This window comes from Hylaeus volcanicus, chromosome 1 (genome assembly GCF_026283585.1).
Source record: "Hylaeus volcanicus isolate JK05 chromosome 1, UHH_iyHylVolc1.0_haploid, whole genome shotgun sequence".
NCBI classification, from domain to species: Eukaryota; Metazoa; Arthropoda; class Insecta; order Hymenoptera; family Colletidae; genus Hylaeus; species Hylaeus volcanicus.
Genome location: NC_071976.1, coordinates 28956094 through 28969237, shown reverse-complemented (window position 1 = coordinate 28969237; position 13144 = coordinate 28956094). Strand labels below are relative to the sequence as shown.

Genomic DNA, 13144 nt, shown 5'->3' with positions numbered 1-13144 from the left:
AAGGTTTATTATAACATGCAGTGCGAACAGACAGTTGATGTTTCAGGACTTGAATTCCTTAAGGAGTGTTCTTACTGTAACTTGTTAGAAACTAGATGATATTCCGAACCGAAACCGAAACAAAATTTCCACGTGGAGTCGCAATCGTAACGACATTTTACGCCAAATCGACAAATACTCGTAACCCGTTGCGATAGATTTATGAGCAATGATGACCGACCATAATGGCATTATTTAATGACGTTATTTCGCAGTATCGTTTAATCGAGTTTCCATGTAAGCTGAAACCCCGTCGCGGTTTCGTGCGTTTGCGGCTTCCGCCGACGTTCCTGTTTTTAGAAGACATCGGCAAATTTCATCGCCTGTCCGAGCGCGTGGCCATTTCAGGTTTCATAATCTGCCAAACGTTAACAAAATAACCAATCGCTTTACAGAAATATCGATATAGATCCATGAGTGGACCTGGACTTGATTTACGACCGTAGTGGCAGGTACTATTGCAAATAGGAGCACAGAAATATTTCTTTAGAGTTTAATCGTTTATCGTTCTAAATGAGATAATATACCAGTTATTCAAAGGAGTTCAGTTAATGTAATATTTTTGTAGTCGGCTACGATTGTAGCCCATGTGCCTCGACACGTGACAAATGATCACGCGCCAGCGGGGGATTAATCCAGGTTAAGTATTTCTCGTTCCACGATTACCGGTCACCAAGCAAACTCACGCGAAAGCGTCGCTTGAATTTCTTCCATCGATAAAAATATTAATTCGTTTTGATTTGGAGTTTCGTACACATGGGATGTCCCGATGATTCACCGATACACGTTTCACGGCTGGATGAGCTTCGGGGGTTAGGAAAATTGGTCGAGACAAATTTTGCGACGAATGGGGTCGTACCATCGGTGGTAAATTTCGTTTAATTTCTGTCGCTATTATCGTCTGCGAACATTTACGACGTTGGGTCCCTTATCCCCATCGAGTAAAGCCAACGTTTAGCGAGATGACTCTTTGAAAACTTCGCGACGACGTGTTTCACCGTGTCTCCAATTTTACAACGACCCTTGGGGAAGATATACGAAACGGCGGACACACAAACCCGAATTAGGAAGAAAGGATAACGACTGTCACAGAAGAAATACAGTCCACCGAAGGGGTGAAATACTTGATACTTGAACGATTAATCTTCTGCATTATGATTAGACTTATTTATTGTTGATATTTATATATTTTTTCGTAATATAAACAAGGTTTGTCAAACTATTCAAAGGTAAATAGAAATGAAAACAATTTTTTCGCGATTCACCGGAACAAGACGACATTCGAGGAAGAATAATACGATACGTACAGGCATAGTAGCACATTGCTTCCGCGATTCTATGTTCGTGCCTTGGTGTACGGCGAAGAATAGACAAATTCAAAAAGTTAAACATCCCCTTGCCCCGAGGATTGAGATGTTTGTAACTTTTGAGAACCGGAACTTGAATCGACAGAACGTGAATTCTCCCCGAAGTGAAAAAATCGATCGATGCAAAAGTTTAGTTTGGAAGGAGAACTTCAACTACACGTTGCCTTCGATGAATATTTTATTTTCGTACACACATTCCCTGTTTCCTTGTAAACGAATGTATGGCACTGCAAACATCGTACAGGGTTTTTCAAACGAAGTGTGTGGATTACGAATGTTTAAGAAATCTTATAATTATTTACTAAATGGTCTTAATTAAATACAGTCAGTTCCATAAATATTCGTACCTTTGATATTTATAATGAAATATTTATTTGAAAATATCAAACCTATCGTTTAATTTAGATAGATTTCGTTAATAGAAGGTACATGTAATTTCAACAAGCATAGATTACTTTATATAAATAAGTACCAATCTCGTGTCGTTCGAATGAATTTTCTTTCATGAAACAGAATTTAGATTACATAGCAAGGTTATTTTGAGAAAGCGGATACTATTAGATGATTGTTTGCAAACGTGGGCGATATCGCCTCTGGCGGGCGATCGACACGTCCAAGTGGGCGATTATCGGACTATCTGATTTTGGGGGGCGATGGTCACATTACGTGGGCGAATAGAGTTGAGAAATACTGAGCCAGACCGGCAAGAATACAGGTGCTAACGACAGGTTAAGAACCACTGGTCTAAACACTCGTCGCCCATGATACCCATCAGCGTTCAATGTTTATCACCGGTTAATCCACTGTACACGCGATGCCACGTGTAGTAAAGGTGTACCTCGCGTTAGCGGAGGAAGTTATAGGGGCTTGGAAACGCAGTCAGTATTCCAGCATCGTCTATCAAGATGAACTATATCCATAATGCATGGCGGTCGCGTGGCGGCCGCGCGGCTACAAAGATGAGGGCGGCGAAGGTCGTAGAAAAATTCAACCGGAGGCGTAAGGGAACGCAACGGAAATGGAGACCGGGCCTCGTGTAACACGGGAAAGGTGTTTAGTCAGGGGCTGACCTGAATTCAGGTGGGCTGAATCAATACCGCGCTCGTTCACCTCGCAGTTACCGTGGCAACCAGACTCCTTTATTAAGTATAACCTGCACCGTTTCCTGCGTGCAGGAGGCATCAACCCTCCGGTTGGCTACCACCTGGATATGTCGTCGACCCGATCATGGCGACCTTGGTACACCAGGTCTACGAACCAAGGTCTGTGCCAGGTATCAGGAAGAGGCGGGTTCTGGCTAGCCTTCGCGTTCAGCCTTTGTGTTCCAAGCGTTTCTTGGCCATTTAGTCCGTTTAGTCAGACACGCTATGGTTCATCGACCATATCTCTGGAGATAGGCATCGTTAACTACTTACAAGCTCCACCAAACGGTTTCTAAGACATTCAATTCGATAGTTTCTAACGTTTAATTTCAATGAATTAAAATGAAATTAAATATTGACGGTGTAAATGGTTACCATTTTTTAATCACGTATATTTTTCTTAAGCGTTAACCTACGAGAAGAATTTAATTTAATCGCTTCACTGTCTTTTCGTTTGTTTGACGAGACCGTTGTCTTTTCGTTTGTTTGACTAGACGTTGATGTTACTGCTTCATGAATTTTGTCTTCCGTTGGTTGACGTTTCTCGACCTTTTCTTAGTTTTGCCTTAGGTTATTAGAAGAGCCAAGTGGACAGCCGAGATAAGGGCTGCCACTCGAGAATACGGAATCCGTGGTTGCAGGAAATAAACGCGTCAACACAGACGTTGTACTTCATGTTTCGCGTTAAAAAATGAAAGTTCCGCGACGGTCGGTCCATTTCGACCGACATCTGCGTCCGTCTATATCGTATATTCGACAGGCGATCGAGCGTTCTTTCTTTTCGACTTTAATAGAAAATCATGATTTATGGACATAGCCGCGAGACACGAGATGGAAAATGTTGTTAACGTTGAAACTAGAATTCAAGAGACCCTGGAGTCTTTTATTTTCCGTCGTTGCCAGCGTTACATGTAACCTGTTTGCTTCACCCCTTCGCTGTACTCGCCGGTGCGTTTAATTCAAGTGAAGTTTACGTAATACCTCGATACATTGTTTTGTAAATACAGTCAACAAAGTTGTAACTACACGTTTTCGTACACCCTTCAGTTTGCAGTGCTATGAAGCATTATGAATTTGTAAATTAGTCAGTGTATATTCCTTAGACTTTAGAAACCAATCGTATCGACTATTTTTCGGACTGATTTACAATTATTCGATGTATTCTATCCATTACAGAATCCATTTATATATGAATTTTTTTTACGATATTAACGATACTCGCGTACTTCTGAGTTTTCAATTCGCGCACAGATTATCCTACATTCAAACTTTTCCAATCTCGCAACTAGATAAATTTTCGCGTTCGATTCAGTGTGGTATCACAGACATTCACGACTTCCAGGTGTGCTGTTCATAAGAAACTGATGCAAAGTTCACGATAAGTTTTGGTGCTTACGTTACAAACTACGATGTATAGCAAAGTCTCGTCTCGCTACGAAGTCTTAAATATTTATGAATGGTAATGCCTCCAGAATAAATATCTATGCTACGTTCTTGAGCCCCGAGAAAGTTGCACAGAGGTATTAAAGTTGCATTAGGAAATTTCTCAAGCCTGTTTCGGGGTTGTAACATGATTTGTCAATTTGTGCAAGTTACATTAAAGTCGGTTGCCAGAGCATCTCCTTCCAGACAAGACTAACTCGATTACGAACCTAGCCCTGACTTATAGCGGATACAACCCGAATCTAACGCAAATTTCATTCAAGCATAACCGAGGTCTGAAACAAGCGTAACCTGAGCGCAGATTCGTTTCAAGTTAAACTGGAATTTCACTGAACTTTGGTATGAATACATGTCCTATCCAGTCAAAGATATGACCAGCTTGGAGATTAATTACAGAGATTGTAAACTAGTATCAGCTTGCAGGGTTAGCTAATGGATGCCTTGAATATTTGGCTTGAAATCACTCTTGAATTCTAACTACTGCTACTCCATATAGTACAACGAAATTTGAAGCATGGATTCATTTTAATAACAACTAAAATTTGATCAACCTCTGATCCGAATAGATCACCTATTCAACCAATGATACGGCCAAAATTGAAGATTAAATACTCAGATTCTAAACTGACTTCACCTTACAGTTAGCTGATGTATGAAAATGCTACGCTAATGCCACGCTAATGCGTGGAAATCCCTCTGGAATTCTAATCATCGCGGATGCTGTCCAACGTAGAACCGTAATTTGAAGCGCGGCGTCCCTAACGAAGGGAAAGAAGTAACGGTTGCAGTACTGGTGCAGCCGATGAATGTAACAACCCGACGCCAATGATCTGAATAAGCATCCAGGTCACCACACGTGACAGCCAGAAGATTGTTTGGAGTCGGCATACCCGCTTTTCCGCGGCAGTTAAACTGAATCCACGCCAGAAGGAAAGCTCTATTTATACCACGGTAACGAGGTCTTGGATGTAATCTTGCGAAACACCCGAAGGAGCATTCGTTTCCTCGCGGAAGCACTGCTCCGACGACACGCGCTGAATCAACTGGCTGTCCCAACCATCGCGAAAAACTCGACCTGTCTATTCCATGCCGGATTCTGCCGGATTGCTAGACTTCGAAATAGCCTTTCTTGGAATATCACTGAATCTACCTTGGACGGTTCGCATTATGCGGAACGGACACGGTGGTTGGTAAACTGAGTCTGCATTTATCCGGAGTGCTGTGCATTATGTGTCTACGGTATAACATTTACACTAACGAGTATAAGTATCAAGACACTTGTTATATTTGCACAAAATGTGATATTTATTGCAGAATAATATTTTTCATTGCCTTTATTTTCTGTGTTTATTAGAAATGTTTATATATATATATATATATATATATTCATACATATAGTCGATTTATAACTTTGTTGTATTTTATTTATTAAAATGGCGTGTCACGTCGTATTTAAGTATTTGCAATGAAACTTTTCTATTTTTCATTTCCAAGGAAACCTTCTTCCTTAATGCAAATATTTCAATGTGTGGGCACGTATAGCATCCACCTAGTTTGTCGCTAATAACCACGTAGTGGAATATTAAACTCGTATTAAAGAAGAGAGGGTCGTTCGTATCATTGTCTCGTTTGAAATCAATCGACCGGAGAGTTGAACGCACGTCATCGTTGCGTGAATAAAACGGAAGAACCTGTCGCGTCGCGTAAAAAGTGAAATAAAGAAAGAGAAAGAAAAAGAAATAACGCAAACTATTCGTGGAAAACGGACCGTCACTCGCGTGACGAGTATTTGTGTCACCGGGACACCACTGTGACACGGCGTTTTTATTATGAATAATTATTGCCATCGCCTACGCTTCCCTGAACTGACAGGCGCACGATTATTCGAAAGTTATCACGCTTATTTTATGGTCAATTTGCTGTTCACGTACTCGCTTAAACGAATGATAATTTTCAAAGGATTTGAATCGCAAAAGGCTGCGATACGCGATACGTTTTAGGAGTATACAATTTATCGAAAATTATGAATAATATTATTTTCTGATATTTATTATTATATCCACATACACAGTATGTCACACAGGCTCGTTTCGATGCAATCGCGTTTGACAGAGACCGATAACAGAAGGACTTCGCAATAGGACCGTCCACTCCCCTAAATCCGTCCCTGATATAATTAACCTTTACCTCGAGACGGGTGTAATTGGTCACGGAAAAAAACAACCGTGAAAAATGTCGTTTCACCCTTTTCCCCCATCTCGCCTCCGGAAGAGAAATTTCTTCGGCGCTTCGCGCCTTCGCCTTTCCGGAAAATCGAATTTTCCTCCTGGGAAGTTCAACACCTCTTAATTTCTTGTCCGAGCTTGCGCGATGAATAAAGAATACCTCGTTTCCTCGAACGCGTTGCTCGATTTACCGCGAAGAATTCGTGTCCGACGGTGCTGCTTTAAATTAAATTCACTTTTTTTGAGCTTCATCCGCGATGGCGCTGAGAGGTTATCGGCCATCGACGAAGGAGATACTTGTTGAGCGTTGTGATCTCCTAGCGAGTTCAATTTGACGTATGACTCAAATATCTCGTGCAATTGAACGCAATCCGCGTCGTGGTTCAAAAGTTATTTAAAGTGATAAGATTCCAACGTGGAACTTGGAGAAGCGCAGACCGCGGTTCGATTAATTGCTTTTACGGCGGTGTATTAATCAAGATCGCATGCACTTGAAACATCGAAAACGGGTGGCTTCCTTCTCTAAGTGTTTTTTTCAAAGATTGCTCACGCCTTTGGCGAGAGTGCCGCGTAATCGCAATCGACTCGCATAGTATAAGTAGTCCAGGAAAATGCCGTTCAGCGTACGTGTAAGGTAAATAGCGGCCCCTTCTTCGATGTGCTACCTTATTACACGAACGCTATCAGATCTAGACTTACGTGTACGCGGTCGGTATACACGCAATGTAAACACAATGGCGCTCTGCTCTCGGGTAACTCTGATTCAAGTAGGGCTTGCTACTATAAATCCTGTAAACTAAGGTTCACATACACCAAGCGCACACCGATAACAAACATACTTCCTTCCTTCTTTCCACGCGCTCCGAGTCGGAGAAAACTGTGGTCTCGTGTATACCTTACTTTGTACAGAAAATCATTCTGAAAGCGTGTAATTAAGCCAATGCGATAAGGAAAGTAATCATTCATATTGGTCGACGTTTACGATAGGGAACTTCTTTGGGAAAATTATTTAGGGCACGAAGCATACTTTGTGAGAGCAATGTAGGTGAAAAACAAAGTATTATATTAGCTGAAATTATTTAGAAAAAATGACGAGTAGCGATTAAACTTATGATACCTGCTATGTTAATATTAAATAAAATACTTGTCATATTAGAAGGGCGTTACATGTACTTTTAATATGGCCAACTATGTTAAACATTTTTTCGAGTATTTTTTATAAGTTGGGGAATTGTGTAGTACAGTGAATTGTGAATCTTTTACAACGGTAAATGTTGTTTCATATTTTATACTAATTGTGAAGCTGAATAAGTAATGGAATTGTTCCGCGCAGCTTGAGTCTTATTTTTACTTTAAATGGTGTGCCTCGAAGAGATGTACTGTTTAATTGTAAACATTGAATTCTTGTTAAATGGAAAATGATATTCATCAAAGGCAGAAATGTCAATTAATAAAACGTCGTTTCTGTATCGCTCTTCCGAACACAAAGAGTTATTACCGTTCCTCTCATATTGGCTTAAATTTTTATATCATCGAATAAATAAAAATATGAATGCACATTTTATTTAATTTTTAACGTATTAAAATCGACGATGAAATGAAACTTTTTCGCGAAGGCAACAATATATTTCAATTCTAACAAGATCCCTGACATCTAGCGCAAAAGGAGGTTTTTCGTACATAAAATTCATCATCTAGCGATTTGCATTCATTCATCCACTCGTTCGAAAATATAAATTCAAGGATCCTCGTTGTTTGTTATATCACTGTCAGCACTGGATGCAAAGCACTGATGATATCGTAACGAGCATTTGGATTTCATTCTAGGAGATGGTAAAGCTACTTTATTGCTGTCCCAAACGAGCCACTTAAGAGACCGTTTCTTCATCCGAAACGCAGACTGGACCTAAGAGACGACCGCGTTCCTTCCTCCCCGTTAATCCTTCAATTTCTCATTTGGAAGATTTGTACCTCGGATTGGGAGAGATTTCATCATGCTGGAAATAGAAACGCTGCTGGCGCCAGCAACAGAAACGGAAATTTTAACCGGAAGGAAGTACATTTGGCAACGGCTGACCACCAGACTCTCCACCAAAAGAATGGATTCCAGCGTTTGGAGCGATCGCGAAATATGGCGGGCTCGTTCGAGTTGTTCTAAACGATAAATTTAAGAGAAACGAGCATACAGGGCCATAAGAATGGCGGAACGGTGGAATAAACTCGTGAAAATCACGTTGGCACTGGAACTGCCGCCATAAGGACTACTCTCGCAGTCCCTGGCACTCGAGTCCCGACCACAGGACTCTGGCAAAATTTATGCGATATACGTCGTGTTTCAGAGATGAAGCGTGACAATAATACGAGTCTTGCGCTTTATGTACAGCTTACTGTCGACTGAAAAAATCCAAGTTCCAACAATCACGATATCGTGAACAATGTGAGAGAAAAAAAGTTCCGTCTTATCATTCCGTATAAGCTCATATTTTTTATAAAGTTCACACCTCTACGCCTCTTACAATTTTCACCACTGTACTTACAAGTTTCTCCACTGTACTCCAAAAAGTGTTCGACTTGCCGTGGAATAATCCTTACCATAGTCTTTCTACTAGAGTGTTCACAAACACGTTTTTTCCCAAAGGAAAATCCACAATAAATTCTAAGAAATCCCATTCCGATACTCACCAGTTTGCACAAGCTCGAGTGCCCCTGCATTGTGCTGCTTGAGGTGCTCGTTGAGCCCCGGTTGCGTGAGGTCCTTGAGAGGATTGGCATCCTCGCCGGCGGCACCGCGACTGTTCAGCATAGTTCTGCTGTCGTGGCTGGGCCTGTTAGGCTTCGTTACTTGATAAACGCGACTCTCGTTACGTTGGTTTCTCGTTTTGCGCGTCTGACCGCGCACGCTTCGCCTTCGCTCCTTTCGTTTCTTGCGATTCTCGTCGACTGCGACGCTTTGGTCCTTTCTGTCGCTGACAGTGATTACGGTGATCTGACAGCTTGGTCTGCGATCGTCGGTCAATACTGAGCTGGGATCACGGACGGCACTCTCATAGATACGCAAGAGCTCGTCCGCCGGGTAGATGACGTACATGCCCAGCCGATGATGGTGTTCCCGTAGACTTCGCCCACTTTATCGCCAACCCCGACGATACCCTCGGTAGCGTAGCTGCTGCTGGAGCTGCTGCTGCCGTTGCTGTTGTCACTTTTCTCCGGTACGCGCGAGCCAACATCGCTGCCTGCCAATTCATCGTTTACGATTCTCTCGCGAGTCACGCTGCCAGGCCACGCGAACAGCCGCATCTTCTTGGCACGACCGCCACCGTTGCGCGGGCTCTTCCTGTTCTCCTCGCTTCCGTTTCACTACCTGGCCCGCTCTGTCGCGTCAGCTTCCACTCCTCCGGGGAACACCGTGGGTGGTTCGGAAATGATGACGAATGGTGGCATCAATCGTCTGGAAAACAAGAGTCAATGTTAGCTGGCAAATACTACTACAGATCCCGAAAAATTGTTATATCGACACATTCGCGACCGGCAGATATTTTACGTTTCTAATACCGAGTATCGACGAAAATAATACAATCCCGAAGCTGGACATCGCAAATCTCTATACGTTGTATTTTATTCCTTCTTATTTAATGTACTCGCCTTCAAATATTATAGTAATCATTGAAATTAGATTCCTTTAAGACTCACAAATTACTTTGTTCGTGGTCGAAAAGTGCTATCAAATTTTGGCTTGTACGTTGCGAAAGAGATGAGACAGTTCATTGCACCGTTATCGTACAAGTTCTTTCGAACTTGTTCGTCTGCGCTTTCATAATGTGATTAAGTTTTGTATCTTTTGTCTGCCTCGGTCTTCAAGAGGTTTGCTTTCATGAAAGTGGAATGAAAGTGGCTCGCCGAGATTAACTTCGGAATAATGTTCTCACTTCTCCGATAATCTGCAGTGTGCTCTAGCGATTGTTACCTCCGTACCATTTTATTTTTATGGCCGCTTCGCGAGTTAATGCCCGGCTTGAATTTATTTAAACAATTATCCGCACCGTTGCCGGTCTCATGCATTGTTAATGGATCCCACTTCGGCTCGGTTAAGACTGTGCTTGTACCGCCACTGAAAGACTGGCTCTGTTTACAGGATAAACGATTTATTCAACGTTCGAATATAAGCGAAAACGTCTTCCTGTTTCTGCAACTCGAGAGCCCCGACGGCGTGCAAATCGTACCGCTGATTTAAATCTATTTTGAATGCTATTCAATGGAGACGCTACATTCGAGCGAGCTCGAATATCCCGCCAGCAATAAATAAATTTACACCGCGGAAATTTATTTTTAAACGTATTCGGTTCGACGGTATCGTTGAATAATAAACCCGTTCTAGACACTTGACATTTTTGTTTCGATATATATGTAAAATTCGAGAAGTAAATAAATTATAATATTAGTATATTCTGAACATTAATTTCTCATAGGCTTCCGGTTGTTACCTTGAGCACAATCCCAAGGGGAACTAGCACCCCATTAGTCGCACGAGAAAGCGCCTGGTCGTAGATATATGAGAATCGATCAATCAATCAGGATAACATTCTCAGATCCCTTTTATTGGACGAGGATCGAATACGAATCTCATCTGACAAGATGTACTACTCGTGGAAGCCACGAAGCATCTACGTTCAACGTGTAATTCAGTTACTTTAACCTGAATGCAGAAATGATATCTACATACGTGCAGGATTCAAAACCGAAGCTTCCATTATCCAAAGATCAAATTAATTTCTATTTATTTAAGTTTCCATTTACGTTTCCATCCACTCATCTCTATATGTCTTAACGACGAATTATATAAATTAAAAACTTCTTGCTCCATTTTCGAATGAAAAATTCCCTACGTCGAAGGTATCTCGAATCTCGGTGAAATAATAAAATAGCTTTAAAAGCTTACCTAGCTCAGGAGAACGGGACAAATGATGCAATTATCGCCACGTGGAACGTTCAAGTAAGGTAAAAAAAAAAGAAGCAAAAGAAACGCGGAAGTTCCTTGGTATTTTATTTTATCCGCGCGTTTCGCGCTGATAATTCCAGTAAAGGGCCCTTTTACGTAATTAAATGGCGCCGTAGTAAAAGAAACACTGACGATTATTCTTGACTATCCACCTGTCCCATGAACATTTTTCGTGAAGGGTTGTGCAAATTACGACAAGCCATTTCACGTAATTACGCGCCTCTTGGAAGGCTCTTCACGATGCTGATGTATTAGATTGCACGCGTGGTAACATTGTTTCAAGTTTCTTTGGAATACGTCTTTTTCAGAACAGTTGACACTCGGCCAAAGTAGCTTCATTCGTTCGTTTACATCTCACTTTAGCGCTGACGTGCGTGGTTGGTTAATTATGAACTTATGAAGTCTAACTATAACATAAAATGGGCCTGCCTAAAATTCTTGAATAAAGAATAGTTCCAAGCAATAAAGAAGAGTTCCAGTCACGCCAAAGATCCATGTCAATAAATTTTGAGATTCGTTCGTTATTCTCCACTCCATATTGGAAATACTCGTCCAACTCTGCTCTGTAACGTCACATTTAATATTAGTGGTTACTGAATTCCATGTCTGCCGAATAAAATCAGGCGCCACCTATTTTGTTCACCGCTCGCAAGTACCTCCTTTCATTAGCATCGCGTTCCCCTTTCATAGCTTCAATGAACCTGTAACCTAATTCATTAGTCGTGATGCACCACGCAGACGAAAAGGAGCATTTTAAAGCGACTGAAAAAAAAATGTTCGGAAATCGTGTTACAATGTTAGGTTATAAAAGCTCGACGACAGCGGCGGCTGCCATTGCATTCTACGGCCGAATAATTGGAGCACTCGCTCAATTATCTGGCGTTCTCGTCTCTGTTCGAGCCCTCGTGTACCAAGAAACACCAAACAAAAGTTGCCCGATGCAGAGAGTCGACGACTGTGGTTTCCCGATGTATTCCGCCATCGGGTCTTTACTCTCGTTTTCTGTTGATAAACATTCGGTGTCGTAATTAATATAAAGGTAAATTATTATATGTTCAAAGTAACTTAGCAGATTTTTCGTAAAAAAATTAACCGAATCTGGACGCACGAGAGGAATTAAGTGAATATTAACCGTGTTTCAAATTTCAATTTTCTGCAACACAACTGTTCAGGCAGTTGTACGATCTCTCGAGCAACGTGTCAAGTATGTTCATCGAACCACGACCGCCTGCCGTTGCATAATTTCAACGTAACTCCGACTACGACCCCGGAATATTGAAGATAGCAGGAGTGCAAAACTCGATAATGAAGCTACAGAAACTGCTTTGTAGAATGGTGAATAGGATCGTTGCACTTGACACGCGGGCCGTGATTAGTTTCATAGGAACGCCATTAGGTTTCACCCATTAACTCTATGAGGACTTTAAGCATTAACTCGACTGACCTCACGAACTTCCAGATTAATTATAATGTACAAATTTTACTCAATTCGATTAGGAGTATCCTATTCATGATTCAACTGCTTCCGAGTGTATCTGGGACAAAGAGTGTTGTGTAACGCTGTCGATGCGAGGGTGTTTTTGCTGGACATTTGGTAAAAAGTAGCGTAGTTTCTAGTGGCAACTCTTAGTTAGGAACTTCCCGTAATTCTTCTTCGTTTTTTATCCCGGCGCTTCTGGCGAATTGCCCTGAAATGTTACAGTGTACGAAATCCCGTTTCTGGCACGAACCCACTCCCGAGCGATAAACAATTAAATCTCGTAGCAGTCTTTCCCCATTCGCGATAGCTTCGCAATTTAATCGCGAGACGAACAGGACGAATCGGTGGAAAACTCTTCAGACAGGGAAACGAGTTTTCGACCGTTTAAAGCCACGAAAAAGAGAGAGAGAGAGAGAGAGAGAGAGAGAGAGAGAGAGAGAGAGAGAGAGAGA

The 13144-nt window shown here is 41.7% G+C and overlaps 1 protein-coding gene across 3 annotated transcripts in view; it reads right to left on the bottom strand.

The window, feature by feature from the left end:
* LOC128879427 (uncharacterized) overlaps window positions 1-13144 on the bottom strand; it is a 62219-nt gene that overhangs the window by 30261 nt on the left and 18814 nt on the right. For all 3 annotated transcript variants that reach the window (XM_054128555.1, XM_054128572.1, XM_054128565.1), the window contains exon 2: window positions 8899-9664. In XM_054128555.1, the coding sequence (XP_053984530.1) occupies window positions 8899-9304 (406 nt within the window). In that variant the 5' untranslated portion in view covers window positions 9305-9664. The remainder of the gene's footprint in view (window positions 1-8898; window positions 9665-13144) is intronic.